This window comes from Brachypodium distachyon, chromosome 2 (assembly GCF_000005505.3).
Source record: "Brachypodium distachyon strain Bd21 chromosome 2, Brachypodium_distachyon_v3.0, whole genome shotgun sequence".
NCBI classification, from domain to species: Eukaryota; Viridiplantae; Streptophyta; class Magnoliopsida; order Poales; family Poaceae; genus Brachypodium; species Brachypodium distachyon.
Genome location: NC_016132.3, coordinates 12256979 through 12274943, shown reverse-complemented (window position 1 = coordinate 12274943; position 17965 = coordinate 12256979). Strand labels below are relative to the sequence as shown.

Genomic DNA, 17965 nt, shown 5'->3' with positions numbered 1-17965 from the left:
CATTATAAAGTCCGCAAATTCACAAAAAGTACATATAAACCTCTAATCTCTCGTCGGTTACACGAATAAATTCATAAACGGTTACGGCCCCATCCTGAAAATAGGTATCACGGGGTTTTTTACCATTTTTTCTCAAGCATGCACGCATGTGAGGAATTTGAAGGAGGCACAAGCCTTAGTCCGGCCCAAAGCCCTCTCCACCATGTCATTATCTCCTTCTCCAACATCGACGACGTCAAGACGATCATGACCTTCGGCAATCGTTGTCGCTGACCGGCAAATCGATGTCAGGAAGCCATCAATGGCGTCGCGGTAGCGACAACAACCAGGTTACCTGCCTCACAGCTATGGTTAGCATAGTTGCCCTCCCCCTGTGCTCACTTCTCTCGCTTTCTGGTTTGTATGGTTTGGAACGCATAAATCATGGCAATAGGGTCGTGTATGTAATAATTTTTTGTTTGATTCTTGGCGTATCAGAGACAATGTCTGGTTTTGGGTACATATATGCCAAAAACTGACATATTTTTTCCCCTATGATTAATTCATAATGTAGATAAAGTTGATGGCCAATGTAGTGTTGAGGTCCATCATGATGGCTTTTTCTGTGGTGTTAAATGGAAAAGTAGATGTCTTTTACCATTGTGATGTGGACACTTGGTCACTGATATGGATTTTGGACATCTTGTAAAAGCAGTTAGGTTATGCTGATTTTGGACATATATATTAATGCTTGTCTGGTTATCAGTCACCGAGGGTTTGTGTTTAGGCTTGGTGTGATGTTGACATAAATAAGATGACAGAAAGTACAATGCTACATGACACGCAGACGCTAATCTTGAAGTTCAATTTCTTTTTCAGAAAATTCATCGCGCAATAGAAATTTTCTAGACTCGTTTTGGTCTACTAATTATCACCATAGAGCAGGGCACCACCTGCACCTTTTATATGCTCGTAGAGATTTCAATCTCTGTGTCTAGCCGAGGAGGGACTAAACGTTTGCTTGGACGTCTGGGAACAAAACCACCTGCGTGGCACAACGAGGAGACGAAGAAATATGCCAGCTGTAAGTTTTGTATCTTATGTTGTATATTGATCATGTAAGTATGGTAGCCAGTAAAACAGTGGGATCATGTTGTATTTGATGGTCCAGACCTCATTGTGTAATGTTTTTGTCGGTCCAACCAAAAAGCAAGGCAAACCAAGCAAAATTGGGGTACTCAGATCCACTAGGGGAAAGATGTATAAGATGCTCTTTGGAGATGATCAACAAGACAATGTAGAAACATCTACAAAGGGCAGTGTCCTGGACAATAACTGTTTTTGTGGTTCTGAAATGAACTAGGTAGTTGATGAGACAATACTATTTTTTTTGTAATCTGATTCACGCTCCCAGAAATTGCATGGCAGTTCACCAACCTAATGAGCGCAAAGAACAGCATGGGGCGGCCATTCAGTTGTACAATGTTTACCTTATGCATTAGTGCGAGACAAACAATCAAATGAATCATCTTATGATTTATACACCTGTATAAATCTCAACCTGGATGGACCAGCATCATGGAGGTGTGCATCTTCACTGTCTTGTAGCGACAGGTGCAACATTTCATCAAAGGGAGATCTGGCTTCCCGATTTTTAGCAAGACGAGGAGATGTGTGCCATAAGAATAAACAACAAACAGTATTGAAGATCCGATGATCATCATCCGCAAATCCACAGGTGCCATTACACTTGATTCATGAGTACATGAATGATCAATACGGGTTGTGGATAAGCTAGCTGCTTGTTGGGAACTTGGTACGACCGTCTACGTGATGTCGCGGTCAAAACCCTTTTGCCTTTACTCGAGTTCCGAGTTCGAGAAAAAAGAAGGGGTGCCACATGTCTGGTTTCCTCGACACGTGTTAGCAGTGTCCAGTTATGGATATTCGCCTTATCTCGAGTTCGTCACCCGACTTAACCTTCGTTCTGGCTTCTTCTTCTTTTTGAGGGTGAAAGGCTGTAGGAAAAATGGCAGATGAAAATACAGAAGCTATCAAAAAATTTGTAGCCATGTGGCGAAAGCTGCAGAATTCTTTCTTTTGCCTTATGGAAGACTAGATTGAGCTCTTCTTTGAAGATTTGCCTGCTTCTGTATAAGCTTGGAGATTTCCTGTTGAAGATAAAGTCATTCTTTGTTTTCCAAATGCTCCATGTCGCAAGGTTGATGATCTCCATGAAGAGTGGCACTTTGAGCTTGTTTTTCCAGTTGTCCCACATTTTCACGCACATTAGGCAGTGGAGTGAAACAGCGAAAGAACATGTGATCTTTGGTTTTCAGGAGTGACTCCCCGTATATCACACACTCATATGATGGCAGGTGAAAATTCCTTTTGAGCAGCATGGCTCTACTGTTGAGGCGTTTGATGAGGAGCATCAAAAAAAAATTATGTTTCAGCTGACAGCACGAAGCCCATAGCCATTCAAAGCCCGAGGGCAAGTCCAAGTGGTTTATCTAAGCCTTGGAAGCTTTAGCAGGAATGAAGTAGTCCTTATTCATTATGAATACTGACGGGAGGCTTATCGATAGATAGTCATGCCACAACATTGGTATGGTATATGCATCGTATAAACTGGCCAGGTGGGCCTTGGAGTATGCGTACCTTTATTGAGGCTCATAAGGTGTCATCTCGGCCTAGCTGGTTTCTAAGGACCGAATTATTTGAAAATGTGTAACGCGGATTTTAATTACTTAAACATGACTTGGAGTCCTTTAGCATCCCTCGAGCGTATCCACACATCTAAAGAAATCACCTACAAAGACCATACTGTTTGCAAGATACACCAACTCTAACAACTCTCTTCGTTCCTATATTCTTGTGATTGTTTTAGTTATTACGACAATAATTTAACAACGGAGGGAGTAGTAAATTATTTTAATTTTCAATATCACGTGTATATTATATAGTTCTACACTCAGTGAAAGTCGAGTGAAGTAGCTTCCAGGACTCACTCTTTTTTGTAACCTAGGTACAAACTGTAACCTAGGTGCCATCTGGGTCGTGCAAGGGGAACACGATTACACGAGGACAGAACGGAGGCGGGGAAGCGTCTGGCAGCGTGTGTTTGGTATGGTAGCTCGGGTCAAGGGATTTCTGGCATCAAATACAGAAATGAGTTCACACATGTTCACTGTCGTGTGGGACCAGCGAGCATCTGGGTCCCAACGGCAGCGTCACACGGTACATAGCATTAGGTAAAGCAATTAATTGCTCGTGGTTGCATGACAAGAAGATTGTACTGCTCAGGCTGGTCATAGTAAGAGTAACAAAGGTGGTAACTAAAGTGCCAACTAAGCAATTTGGGTGATGTGTCATGTTATTAATGAGGAAAGAGAGGGTTGGGATAACTATATATGTTACCATCACATCACACTTCCCAAGATACAATAAGTCTATAAAACTAATAAATGAGATTTTTATGTTACCATAAATATACTACTACCCACTATTGAAGTAGTAACGTAGACTGTAACATATGCATGTTACTGGCTTATGTTACTCCCCACTATAAAGTGACACCTTTAGATTCCGAAATAATCTAAAAGTGTCACTTTATGCTCTTGGGAATACCAAGGTGCCGTGCAACAGAGGCGTCAAAGTTTATGACCGCCGTACCCAAAAACAAGTGCCTGTGAGCACGCACGCCATTCTTGTCCGGACGGATCCCGCTCCATTTCCACTTCTGTCGTCTCCAAAAAAATATGCGAGCTTCTGGCATTGTTTGTAGCGACGGTGTGCTACCAAAGTACAAGAACGTTTGTTCCCTTGCTCCTCGTCCCCTTCAACGAATGCCAACCGAAATCCCTATTCGAGAGTTCCGCCCTTTGCGCCAGTATAAGAGACCCATTGCCGCACGATCCCGTGTTCCAGTCACCAATCATTAATTCACTAGCTCGCGCTTGCTTGATCATAGTAACTGTTACAGCAAAGCTGTAATTAGAATCAAGAGAGTGAGAGAGCAAGGACTCCTGTAGAGCACTGCATGGCCAACAACAGCGTGTCGAGTATCGTGTGCAACTCGCGCGTGCTCATCAGGTGCTCCTCGTCGTCGGGGAGGGGCCAGCAGAGCGTGGCGGCCGTGAGGGTGAATGGGGCGGCGCACCGCACGCCGCTGCAGGTGGGGACGGCGCTGGAGACGTCCATCCACGTGTCGATAGCAGAGCTGCAGGCGCCGCCCACGGTCGTCGACGACGACGATGGCTGCAGCCGGCGGCAGAACATCCCGACGGAGAAGCAGGACGAGGACCCGTTCCGGCAGGCGCTGATCGTGGAGGGCGGCGTGCGGTACCGGCAGACCGTGGTGGTGCGCTCGTACGAGGTCGGCCCAGACAAAACGGCCACGCTCGAGACCCTGCTGAACCTTCTCCAGGTTAATTAATTAAACCAGATAGCTCCTTTTAATTAAACCACGCATATTAGGAGTACAAGAGTAGTTCATGGATGCTGAGGATGGAAGTACTTGCACGCGCACAGGAGACTGCACTGAACCACGTGTGGATGTCGGGTCTCCTCGGCGACGGCTTCGGCGCGACGCACGGGATGATCAAGAACAGCCTCATCTGGGTCGTCTCCCGGATGCAAGTCCAAGTCGATCGCTACCCCATATGGTAATCAATCGGTTAAAGTAATCATGTGCTGCCTCCGTCCACATGCATCTCTTGAATGTAATTCCAAGTAGTATAACGCCTTATAACTGTACGTACATTGCTGGGCTGCAGGGGAGAGGTGCTGGAGATCGAGACGTGGGTGGGCTCTTCGGGGAAGAACGGCATGCGGCGCGACTGGCTCATCCGCCGCCGCAGCTCCGGCGACGTCTTCGTCCGAGCAACGAGCACCTGGGTGATGATGAACAAGGTCACCAGGAGGCTGTCCAAGATGCCCGAGGAGGTCAGGGGAGAGATCTCGCCGTGGTTCATCGACTCGCACGCCATCCAGGAGGAGGTGACCGACAGCATTGTCAAACTCGACAGTAGCGCCAAATACGTCGACTCTGGCTTGAAGGTTAGCTTCATTTGCTTCGCTACTTGATTAATTTAGTACTAGGATATTTAAACTTGTGTCGTTTTCGTGGTTAATTAATTCGTCTGATGTTCCTAGGGACTTCAGCAGGATTGATCTGTAAAATTAATGCTTCTAAATGCACATGGGGATTGTTCTGTCCGCAGTTTTGTCCATCTTAATTTTTTCTATTCTCCGATGGTTTCCAAAAATAACTTGAACGTATTTTTGTAGCCCAAGCGCAGTGATTTGGATATGAACCAACACGTCAATAACGTCAAATACGTACGGTGGATGCTCGAGGTAATGTACCGCGCATGGTCCATTTATTCAATTTTCCGATTCCAACCACTAGTCGAGTCAACAAATATATTTCCTTAATTTTGTGGATGCACACAGACTATCCCCGATCAGTTCGTGCGGCACCATCAGCTTAGCAGCATCATCCTAGAGTACAGGAAGGAGTGTGGGATCTCCGATGTTGTGCAGTCTATTTGCGAACCAGACCAGGACTCGATTTCACCGGAAGAAAACGTTACCATGGTGAGGGGACCCTCACTTTTGCCAGAAATCATCAATGGCCACCACAGCTTGGCTGGTGCACTTCACAAATGGCCAACGAAGTACACACATCTTCTGCAATTGAAAGCAGGTGATGGGTATGGCGAGATTGTAAGGGGTAGAACCACGTGGAAGAAAAAGTTATAACGACTCCTAGACCATGATTTTCTTATTTGGAGAATTATGCTTCTTGATTTTGTGTATTCTACGTGTGTCTTCTGCTTTAGCGGCTCCAGGTGTGTTGGAGATGTGCTTGCTATCTATACGTGTGTACATGTTGCCAGGGCAAAGTATCATAGAAAGATAATGTTGTTATACAATAAATCTCTTATATGGGTCGAGCCACGAATCCAACACGACAAAGACCAAGTCAACAATTTTCCATCACAATCAACATGCCAACAAGATGCAGGGGAGAAGACCATAGTCAAAATGGTGGAAGAACTTGAAGGGAAGAGAAAAATTAAAAAAAGATGGGACTAAATGGATGAAAGATCGGTCCCTCGATACACAACCAAATCACGTGCGTGATTTGGTTGGATGTGGGGAAGACCTCAGGTGCCTAACAGACGAACAACATAATTTACCCAAGTTTGGGCCTCCTTAGATCGGGTAACAGGCCTACTCATGTTTTACTTGTATTATCGGAAACTTCAGAGTATAAAGATGTTTATAATGGAGGGTGTCCGGTGAGTCGCGATGACTTGGCGTGTCACAATGGCCTTGGACTAAGCTTTGGGATCCCTTGATTGCTCTCTCACAGCCTTTGTCCAATCTCTTATATCGAAACACAAATATAACATAAGGTTTACATCTGTAATCATATTACTCAAGACCTAGTAAGAATTATTAAGCATACTAAAGTAGTATCAACAGTCCAATAAGGAATCTTCTATATCTAAGTAGGAAAACCCCACTATTTGATTTTTATCAACATGCAAGCATGCCACATGATTACATCATTAATTTGTTCACACCTATTTAGTGAGAAACTCATATTTCTTGCACATGCATACATGCTACTTTCCACCAAACTATCCCTGCTAATTGAAGAATCTATCATACAATTTAATTATTTGTTTCCAATTTTGGATATCTAAGTAGGAGAACCCACTATTTGATTTCTCTCAACATGCAAGCCTGTCACATCATCACATTATTAATTTGTTCACACCTATTTAGTGGGAAACTCATATTTCTTGCACATGCATACATGCTACTTTTCATCAAGCTATCCCTACTAAGTGAAGAATCTATCATACAATTTCATTAAAAAATTTCAATTTTGGATACTCTTTCGTTGCACTCAATTTCATTCACGTATGCTAACTAAAAATTTCCACAACAACGTGCGGGGCATCATCTAGTGTATATGAATTAGATGCCACCAAAAATAGTAGAATTTATCACTACAAGATCGATCTCATCCAACACCATCCATCCCATGGAAGAGGGAGATTATGGAGATTACAGAAGTGAAGGAATCCTTGATGTCGATGAAGGCGATGGCGAGAAGATAATGCACCTAACAACATTCCAGAGCTGCCAGAAGCGAGGGGGAGGGCCGTCCTCCTTTTTCTTGCTTCTCGGACCTCTCCCCTCAAGGGCGATGAGTTTCTGCTGTAATCTTCAGTGTTAATTATGGTGCTGGATAAACCGAAAGAATCCCTACATATTGGATCTAGCTTCCAGAGGGGTCCTCATGCGCCTCTATTTCTGTCCCTCGTCCCCAATTTATATATGCAGACGGAGATCCATAAAATCCAAAAAAATCCGAAAAATATGGTAGTAAGAATGTGAGAACTGCAAGCTACCCTCCAAACGGTGCCTTCAACAAATATATATATGGGCCCCATGCGGTAGGTGGCACAACCCCTCCATGGGGCACCCTCGGATGGCTCCCAGCTACACCCTTTCATGTGCCCTTTGTACTCTTCTAAATATCCACTCATGAATTTTCTTGATTTTTCCTTATAAGGGAAGGTTCCCGAAATCTATATAACCTATAAAGTTGATCCCCTCTAAGTGCAATTAATGTTTGCAAATTTGACATGCAAGGTGTTCACATCATGCAAATCATGGGCATTCTAAGGCTCCACATCACCATCCATATCATGTGTTGTTGTACACTAGGAATCCACTTTGGTGGTTCATTCGAATTTAATATTTTGATACCTAAGATTTTTCATCTTCACGCTGCATATAAATATTTCACCAAACACACATATTTTCATGATATGTATGTATGTCAATTTTTCTAAGATTTGCAAATATTAAGGTTGATGAAACTTCACTTTTCGGTTTCTTCGAAGTTGTTAATGTTCATGCACATCAAAATTACACTTATTGTTTTGTTGCATAGGTGTTATGAATGATAAATCGTTTTATCCTACAATATTCATATTTATTTTACATTAAATTATATTATTATCATTTGTTTTTAAAATCATATTCATACGTGCATATAGAATTTTCCGCGGCAACACGCGGGGAATCACCTAGTCATAAACAAAACGTGGGGCAAATCTACCAGGCCGCAGTTAAAGGCAATTTAGTCCAAAAACTTAATAAAATTGGTAAAAGTCAATATTAACAAGATTAAAAACTTCAAAAGGGACATGTGTGTTTGAGAGTATCAAACATGCCAATGATTAGAGGAATAATGAGGTACACCACAAACTGAAAATATAGTTCCGGCACCATTGACAAGTTACTTGTAACGATCGTAAAATTAACTAAGCCTAATTATATTTAGTTAAGCTTGATTAATACCAATTAATACTAAAGGTTAAACATGTTCTCACTTATGCATTAATGAATTTGGCTAAGAACTCAAACTAATAATAAGGCTTCGTAATACCTAATTTGAATCCTGTTAAACAATCCACATACAAGAATGAACCAATGACCTTGGGAATTTTGCAACAGCTCATTATAATATGAGTCCCTCCAAATTCTGAGGAGATTTGGAAATTATTTGGATGCCCAAATAATTTGTTCCTATTCAAACTATATTTTAAAACCTTGCAAATATAGTAAAATTAATTTCAAACCCATGTGTTATTTTATTTGGAAGTTTTTTTGGTTTGGGAAAACTCAATTATTAGTTTTAACAAATGACTAAAATGTTTTGGATTTGAATTAACAAGGTATAAAAGATTTAAACCCTTTTTAAGTTAGTTAAAGTCTAGTATATTTACCGAAGTATTTGAAAACTTGTATTTGAGGTTTGAGTATTGTGGCCAAAGCTCGGTCCTCGGTGAGTGGGCCTCACTCGCGAACAGTAGTCGTCGCTCCCAACGCATGCCTGGTCATGTCACAGCATCAGAAGGCACATGCCCAGTCAAGACACATCGGCTGGAACCATATCACTCGTAAGAAGGGCCCACGCGGCTAGGAGGGGCGCAGCTCGCCAACAAAGGCTTTACCCTCGGAAACCAGACATAGCTTGCCAGAGGGTGTTTTCCGCCCAGAGGGAGCGATGTTTCAACAAGCTTTTGGAATATAGTTTAAAAACCTGAATTTAAATGTACTCCATCTGTCCCAAATCACTTATTTTGGGACGGGGAGTATTTGAATTCAAATATTTCCAAATAATTCAATCTTGCTCAAAATGATTTTGAAGATTTACATTAGTTAGATAATATGTTTGTGAAACTACCTTTAAATTTTCATAATTTGTGGAGTTGGTTTGAGCCTCCAATTGATTTAATAAAGATCTGGACAGAAATGAATATTGGAAAAAAGAATAATACCGAGTAGTAAATTCTGAACCATGGGCCCTTTGACCAGTTGACTGACCCAGGCCTTTGACCATGGTTTGACCGCTCTAGATATTTCTCCTTCTGACAAGAGGACCGCAGGCCTACTGTACACCCCTCTCTCCCCCTCTCTGTCTTACCTGCTGGCCCCACCCGTCTTCTCCCTCCCCCAACTCTGTCCCGTCGCCTCGTCCTGTGCTGTCCTGGCCGTCACTGGGCCGGCGTCATGGTCGTCCGGCCGGGGGACTCCGCCTGTCCCTGCCCACTCCGAGCTGCTCCCCCTGCACTCTTCTTATCTCCTGGCCGAGTGCCCCATCTTCCCCCATTCTCTTCTCCCTCTCTTCTCTGCCTCTGCTACTCTTTTCTTCCCCCACCGAGCCGCCCCCATTTTTCTCCTCTGTCACCGGCGACCTCGCCCGAGCAAGCCCGAGGCCGCCTCTCCCCTGCGCTGCATCCCCGCGGATAGCGACGCCGCTCCGCACCCTCTGCGCAGCACGCCTGGGCGCCGCGCGTGCCGTGGCCGCCTAGCCGTGCTCTTCTTCCCCGTCACCGGTGGCAGCGCCGCTGCTGCCATCGGCTTTGATTCTCGCGAGCCCCGGCCGCCCCGCGACGAAATCCACCGCCGGCCGACTCCACGTCCGCCGTCTTCTCCAGAGACGTATCCGTATAGCTCCCGCCGCCCACCGTCTCCTCGTGCTGGCGCGCACGCGGAGAGACTCTCGGAACGCCGCTCGGCGCCCGACGGCCCGGAGCCGCCGCTGTCTTCCTCAGCTCAGGCGACTCCGGTGGCCCGTCTTCCCCGCCATCTCCACTGCGCCGCCGCTCTCCATCGGCCGTCGAACCCCTCAATCCCGACTTGAGCCCCTTTCCCTCCTCTCTCTCTTTTCCCCGTAGCGCGCCAGCCCCGTCACGCAGGCCGCCGCCGGCGAGCCCTGCCGTCACCGCCGTTTGGGGACAAACATCTCTGCATATGAATCCAAATGAAAAAAAAAAAACAGACGCTGGGAATAAGCAAAAGAAGAAACGGACCAGGCCCAACAGTGTAGCGCAATAAGCCCCGACCCAGAGGGCGGACAAGAAACGAAACCCCTCGCCGCCGCCAGCGCCAGGACGATGGCGGCCGCCGTCCGGCGATGCAAGGCGAACCTCGGATCAGTTGCAAGTCGGTTAGAACAGATAGATTAGACTTAGGAACTAATAACTAGCCGAAATGCCAGTGCGTTCGGAACGACGAAACAAATTACAAAAAGATAGAGTCGAAGATATATGCCCGTGCGTTCGAATTCCAAGAATTGCAACTTAATTAGTCTTGTCTGGGTATATCATAGTAACTTCAATTTGTATTGCAGTACAAAATTACTTCAATTTGTGCAAGACTTCCGTCGCCATGTGTAGGAACTCTCCTGCAAGCAGAGAGGATCAGCGCTACCCGAGTGCCGTTCGCCGGCCAAGCTGCAGGAGCCTCATCGAGTCGCAACATCTGAACGATGGGGAAGAAGAAGATGCGAGCCATTAGATAGTACTCCCTTCCATGCAATAGATACATCCATATTTGGACAAATTTGAGTCAAGAATTTAAGATCAGAGAGAGTAATTAATATGAGCCGTTGGATTAGATGGAAGCGCCGATGGGAGTATACAGCCGGAAGAGGCAAGCCGCGTCCGGTGAGGAGAGGGCGGGGCGAGGGAGAGATCAGGACGGCGGAGCGGCCCGTGTGCGTGGAGGAAAGGGGGCGGGGACGTACGGGATGAACCATGATTGAGCAGGATATGGACCGGGGCTTGGCCCGCTACACACAATGGGCTATGACTTGGAATTGAAATTGGCGCTCGGCTTGCCTACCGATCGGTGTACGGGCGACGGACGACGGCTGGGCCTGCTACGAACGGTTCGGTACGTGCAACGGACGACAGCTGCTGGGCTTGCTACCGATCGATCGATCGTTTCGGTTCGGGGCGACGGAAGTAGCGGGGTGGGCCATGCGATGGACGACGGACGAAATATGGAAAGCTTGACGGGCGATGGTGAAGGGAACGGTCCGTATTTTTTAGATAGGTATAGATGTTAGGATTAGGGGTAGGAGAGATGTCAAAAAAAGGATTAGTAGGAGACGGGTCTAGGGTTAGCGGGGCGCAGGAGAGAGGGGAGAGGTATGCCCGGGGTGTAGGCGAGTGGGGCGAGGTATGCCTGGGGCGCAGGCCAGAGGGGGAGACTATGCCTGGCGGGCGGGGGGGGGGGGGGGGGCGCTGCCGGGGGGTAGGGGGTATGTCCTGAGGGGCGATGGAGGAGAATAGGGGGGAACTATGCCCCTCAGGAAAAATGCCACAAAGGGGAAGGGGGGGTTTTCAATTCCTTTAAGTACTTTAAATGTATTTATGCCTAAAAAGCGTCCAGATACATGTAATAGAAACTCACTTAATATGGGACGGAGGGAGTATAATATATACGAAGAAAGGAAAATAAAATTAGAGAATACTTCATTCGCTCTTGTTTTTTTTGCCTTTTTCCTTTCGATGCGTGCTGTTCAACCTCGCTGTTCCTTCCAGAATTGGTTTGAATATCCACCTCAGCCTTATGTGTGATTTTTCATAGTAATAGGATCATTTGTTTTGCAGTTACCTGTAAGAAATTTCTTGGCTATTCTTTTACTTTCGCCTACTTTCTCGGATAAATACTTGTAAACTAGTTACCTATATGAACATTTGTGCTGTCATAGTAGTAGGTGTATGTCCATGTTATGTACCTCAAATTTGTCACATCTGCCTTAGCCCTTAGCTATATGTTCTGCAAAGTATGCAAGCTCACTCAACCACGATGACTTGGTTTTATTATCACTAGAATATGGCTGTAGCCTGGGCTGTGTTAAATGTGTAAACTATACTAGTGAGTTTTTTTTTCCATGGTTTTGTTTTATTGATGTTGCTATCAACAGTTTTAGGTTTATGGTCAATGGACCTTTGAACTTTTGGTTCACCAGGTAGTGCTAATTTGGTTCGTGCTTTTGGTTTGCAGTTGTGTCAATTTATGGTTTATAAATCATTTTGCCATAGTGGCATATGGTGACATTTAATCCATTTTAGTGTTTGTTGTTCAGGGAATTATGGGCAGTTCAACAATGAGTTTCTTCAGTGATTTGGATCCGACGAGGACGATTTTAGTTCACATTCTGACCCTGACGGCTGCGATATTGTTTTTGGCAATAGGCTGGCTGCCAATGCTGGTGGAGTCGCTGCTGGTGATTTTTATGAGTTAAGCTCATTGTAAATTTCAGGAAGTCAAAGAAGCAGGACCAGAGATTATTTGAAAGAAGGTATAAATTTACCTTTGCTGTGATTTCCACTCCTCCCAGGACGTTGCGTAAGCTCTTCGATGTCGACCCTGTGGACTACATGATCTCTGGGAGCTTTCCTCACCAGGCAAGAGCGGGAGCTTTTTCTGCCTCACCAATGACGACATGCAGTGGCCGGAGGTAATAAAACTTTCATTATCTAAAAAACCCAATGACGACACATGATCAAGACGATGGAGAAATCGGAAGTTAAAGTAGGCTAGCTACCTCTCTTATAATTTCTTCACCCCTTACACGTAATTCAGATTTTTAACAAAATATATAAATCAGCTTAATTATTATATTAGCTAGCTAGCTAGCTTGCAAAGTTAATATTTATTCTCATGGCATTGCATGATCTAAAATTTTGTGTGTGTTTTATGATATGGCCAGGTGCTTAGGCCCTATTCGATTTAAAGGATTTACAATTCATAGGAATAGGAAAAATATAGAAACAGGATGTCCATACCACTCAAACCCTATGAATAGCAAAACCTCAGGAATTCTGACAAAGGGGCATTCGGTTGCATAGGAAACGTACGGAATTCACTAGCCGTTAGCACCTTTAATTAATTGCCTCAACTATGCCTGGTTCTCTTCACTTCTTCCCTATTTCCACTTGCTCTGAGTTGAACACTTCTGTGCTCTCTTTTCTTCTCTTCAATCTGGTCATTTTCGGAAGAAACTTTACTACTGAACAAGCCAACACAACAAGGCATCGCTCTGGCCGGAGAAATAAGGTTAGTACATGTCCAGCTTGCGCAAGAAAATGACATTTTCTCTCTAGCAGAAGTAATGATCTTTTTAAATCTCTTACATTCATTTTTCAGCACCATTTGTTGCACAGCATGTATTGAAGCTACCAGCGTAGATCAGCAACTGATGATGAGTTCATTTATTTTGTGCTCCCTTCTTTAGAAGATTCATCACAGTCAGTTTCTATTAGAAGACCATTGCACACATCAAAGCTTATAGGGACTTGTGTGTTCATGAGATATTAACAGGACAGGAAAGTTTATGCAAAAGGAACTTCCGCATGGAGGTTCCCATTTTTCACGCACTAGTGAATAAGTTGCGTGAGAAAAAGTATCTAGCTGATACAACATATGTTTCAGTAGAAGAACAAGGAATCCTCTGGAAACAGGCTCGGGACGATGTTTTCCTCTGGAACGTGGTACACCAAATCCTGTAAACTGAATGGGTCATATAGGAAAATATACTCAGGTTTAGGAGCCTGTGAAAAACCTGCAGAATTCCTCTCAACCAAATAGGGCCTTAGGATGCTTCCGGCCTATTATAAACATGTCCGCTCTTTCGACAATACTCTTGTGACCAAGTTCTTCGGTCTGCACTGTGTAAAAATCAGAGGAGCTATCCAGAAGAAGGTTATATTAGGATGTGATTGACAGTTCAATGATTACTTTGTTCAGAAGATAAGTTACTGAAAGATGATATATATGCCTGAGAATTATCTGCTCCCATTATGTGATTCATCGGAGATTCGACTTGAAAGGATCATCGCAGGGCCGCATGCCCGACAAACCTATCGATCAAATCGATGAGCACACCACTTTGAAGCATCTTGATCTCAATTTCATTTTCCGGTTAGGCGGATCCCGGTTCCAGGACTTGTGCAGGTGCATCTTCACATCTTGTTTTCCTTTCCGTTATCTCACGACGTAACCCTACATACAGCGTACATTGTACTCATGTATGATTTATATTTTGTATCTCTAGGCAAGTGGACAGAGATTGCGAGTTGCTGGAGCAAGAGAGGATCATGGGTTACAGTCTTTTCGTCGGCATTCACTTCAAGGATCGATGTCATGAGGTAATTAAGACATAAGTTCAACCATTGCATTAAGTCCAACGGGTTCAAATATATCCCCCCTTGTTGTTGAGTTCGGGTTTGGGATACGGTTTCTGTCACCTTGACCATCCCTTCTCTTCCCCCAAACAACAAGGTTTTGTCTAGGAGCCCATAAAGATGAAGTAATGAACGGTCGACATTCATATAAGTCACAATATGATCATCCTATGCCCTCAGGAACTTAGGGAACTACTCACAACTCAAACTCATGTTAATGTATATTGTTGTTGTTCTCGACAACAATTAGAGTAAGCGGTGCCAATGCTCGATGGCACAGACACGGGAATAAAGGTAGGGCGTGTACGCCGGCCTTATAGCGAAGGTCGCCGTACACTTGGACAAGTTGACACGTCGATATTTTTTGAATAGGTCTGGTCGACCCTGCGGGTGCGACTTAATCATATGTTAGGAAGGGCTTCGAGGGGGTTGTTAGCCTAGGGTTTGGGCCGAGGAGATCTTCCCAAGACACCTTTCGGCAAAAGGTTCGTCGGGGCCGCCTCGTACTTGGACCGAACGCGTCTTTCCAAGTATCGAGGTTAGGCTACCCTCGGAACTCTAACCCAACCCTTTCTCTTTCGAGCCCGAGCCAACCAAGGCTAGCTTGGAGCCTCGAAACTAGAGTCCCCTAGAATGCTTCCTCGAGGCCGATCGACTTCGAGTCGAGAGCGGCGCGCGAGAGCGAACCTTAGAGGGAGCACTCTAGCTCTCTCCCCTTGAGTTTATTCAAGTGAGAGTGAGTGATACATGGCCCCATGGGGGTATTTATAGCCTAGGGGTCCATGACAAAAGACCATGGCTACTCTTGAGGAAGAGAGAAAAGTGGGGACAAAATAATAAAAGTAGCTCTTTTGGTCCATAACTTTTGTGTGCACCATGGGGAAAAGAGGGGCTTGGTCCATGGTCCACCATGGACTAAGGGCCCCCTCCTCACACCTTTCTTGCCCCCTACTCTAACTCATTTGACCTTTTGACGATGGCATGAGAGGTTTTGAATTGTTGACTCGTCTTCCATTGCCACGTAGGATTGACCGCGCCATGTGGGCGTCTTGACTTATGCTTGGAAATATTGACTTGGTCTTCGCCACGTAGGATTTACGGCCCGGCCCATTTAAGGATTTTATTTTACTAAAACATATATGTTCATCGAAATATAACTTCACCACAATACAATAACAATTCACCAAGCATAAGCATCACAAGTGCTAGTAAATTATCCTGATGTTCCGGTATACATCAATTGCGAGGGGATCGAAGTGGATCATGAAGATGGTGATGGTCCAGCGGTGAAGATGATGAAGTTGGTGATGGATAGACTCTGTCCCACCCCTAGGAAGATTCGATGCAGGCATAGGCCGCCTTTCCCCACACCGGCGGCAGCGAATCAGCCGGATCTGCCCTCTCCCGGAGGAGGGCAGAGTTTTCACCACAGCTATTGTCTCGTAAAATCGTGGAAAATCTCCGGGGTAGGTTTCTACTGGGATGAAGGTACTGTAAAAAGGACGGGGAACTGCGGCACTCGAGGCCCTGGGAAGCCTCCATGGGGCGGCCCAGCTTCCTGGCCATGCCATGGGGCTCACCTGGCGCCTCGCGGCCTGCCTCTCTTGCTCCTTTGTCCCATGTCGGTCTCCTCAATAAAAAAGTGTTGTAGTTTCTTTCCTCTATTTATTTGACACCTAGAAGATCTCTGAAACACCAAAACAAAGAAAGACAACAAATCTGCCTCCTAGGATTAAATTCCAAAAATTGGGGACTTTGTAGGAAAATCCTCAAATAGGATTGAAAGGGTTGGAAGCGACCCGTATGTTGGGGAAGGTGATCCGAAGCTGCAAGAACTTTGACCCGCCGCCCGAACAATCGCAGATTCACAAACCGAGGCTAACCCACACAAAATGACATGAACCGTAGAGCACAAATTAGGGAGAAACAGAGGCTTCTTCTCGCGAATCTGGATGAACTCACAAGAACAAAGGTCGTAAGGATCTCTCGCAGTCTTGCTGCATAAGCCCCTTAGCTAAATGGTTTGACAAAAGGCCAATGTAAGGACCGGGGAAATGGGATTTTATACCAGGGACATCCCTCTTTTTTTGACAGCACATGGACATCCCCCTTAGCTAGGTGTGAACATGACCAAAATGGCTGGCTTTCTTTGGGGGGGGGGGGGGGATAAGAAGTCAACTTGGAGACTCCCGTAGCATTTAACAACCTGGACACCTCTCACCAAACTAGTGATAACTTTTGCGGGTTGGAAAGTAGATTGGTAGTAGCTTTTGTTTTGTATGACCCATTGTCACGTTGTTCTTCCAGGTTGGTGATGGCATAACAAAAGATCAGAGGCAGAAAGTGAAAGCTTCAGGTTTCTTCAAAGTTTCTTTTGGTAACTTGTTTCTTTATGAGCTCAAAGGTGTTTCCCTTTGCTCGGCATGACACCTAAGTTCAGTAAACAATACAAGATAGGATGAAAGCATAGCCATATCATCAAGGTTAAGATATAAACTCAAGTTAGCGTTCACATGATCACTTATGTGTGTGGCACGATTTCTTGTTATTTGTACGTAAATGGACAGCATTGCATTGATGGTTGTGATGTCCTTGTCAGAATATCTGGGCCGAGGTTCCCATGACCTAGTTTTTTGCGTAGAGACATACAATAATTTGTTTATATATACACTCGGTTGCCCCCCTACCTTTTGGGGGGCCAGTGCCAAGGTATCGGTCGAACATGCCTAGGGTCGATCCTGTTTGTTTCGTTCTCATATCTTCAAAATTGATTCAGTCATCGAGATCAATTCTAGACATGAACCTATTGCTTCAAAGATGCGGCAAGAAGAAGATTGAGACTGAGATGGAATTATTATTATTCAAATGGAAATAACATAAAATATTGAATTACGAAGTATAATTAGTTTTACATGAAATAATTTGACACATGAGAAGGTGTTGTTGAATGGTGTTTGTTTGTGTTTTGTGGTGGAATGCCGTGAAATGGGTCCGACAAGATGACCTTGCCTGTGGAATGGCTATCATATTAGGGAACGCAGTGGCGGAGCTAGCCCATTATGGAAGCTTGGGCAAAATACATTGTAACCGAAAGTTGCCCAATTTTTTTGCTAAATTATTCATGTTATTATTTTCATTAAAGGGAGTTTAATTAGTGGAGCATGGGCAACTGCCCTGGGTGGCCGGGGGTTTGGCTCTACCCATGAGTGAACGGGAAAAGATGGTTAAAAAAAGAGAGAAGGAGGCGGCATACCGGGATGCCGCAACATTTTAACTCGTCGTTATTTGCTTCTTTCGTGGCTTATTTCCTATTGCTTTTTCTCGGCCTGCTTTTAATGTTGATTTGTTGCATGCTTTTGTTGAGTGGTTGCAACAGAATTTGTGTGGGCCAAGTGATCCGCGACACACTA

The 17965-nt window shown here is 44.8% G+C and overlaps 2 protein-coding genes across 2 annotated transcripts; both read left to right on the top strand.

Annotated features, from left to right (window-relative positions):
- Positions 1 to 3921: 3921 nt before the first annotated feature.
- On the top strand, positions 3922 to 6240 carry LOC100838886 (palmitoyl-acyl carrier protein thioesterase, chloroplastic). The gene is made up of 5 exons (XM_010234788.2): positions 3922 to 4408; positions 4513 to 4646; positions 4758 to 5040; positions 5272 to 5340; positions 5437 to 6240. Exons 1-5 carry the CDS (start codon positions 4022 to 4024, stop codon positions 5743 to 5745), a joined length of 1182 nt encoding a protein of 393 aa, XP_010233090.1. The 5' UTR covers positions 3922 to 4021; the 3' UTR covers positions 5746 to 6240.
- A 7685-nt stretch (positions 6241 to 13925) lies between these two features.
- LOC100838277 (phosphatidylinositol 4-phosphate 5-kinase 6-like) lies at positions 13926 to 16982 on the top strand. The gene is made up of 3 exons (XM_024458734.1): positions 13926 to 14325; positions 14426 to 14519; positions 16863 to 16982. Exons 1-3 carry the CDS (start codon positions 14219 to 14221, stop codon positions 16980 to 16982), a joined length of 321 nt encoding a protein of 106 aa, XP_024314502.1. The 5' UTR covers positions 13926 to 14218.
- The last annotated feature ends 983 nt before the right edge of the window (positions 16983 to 17965 follow it).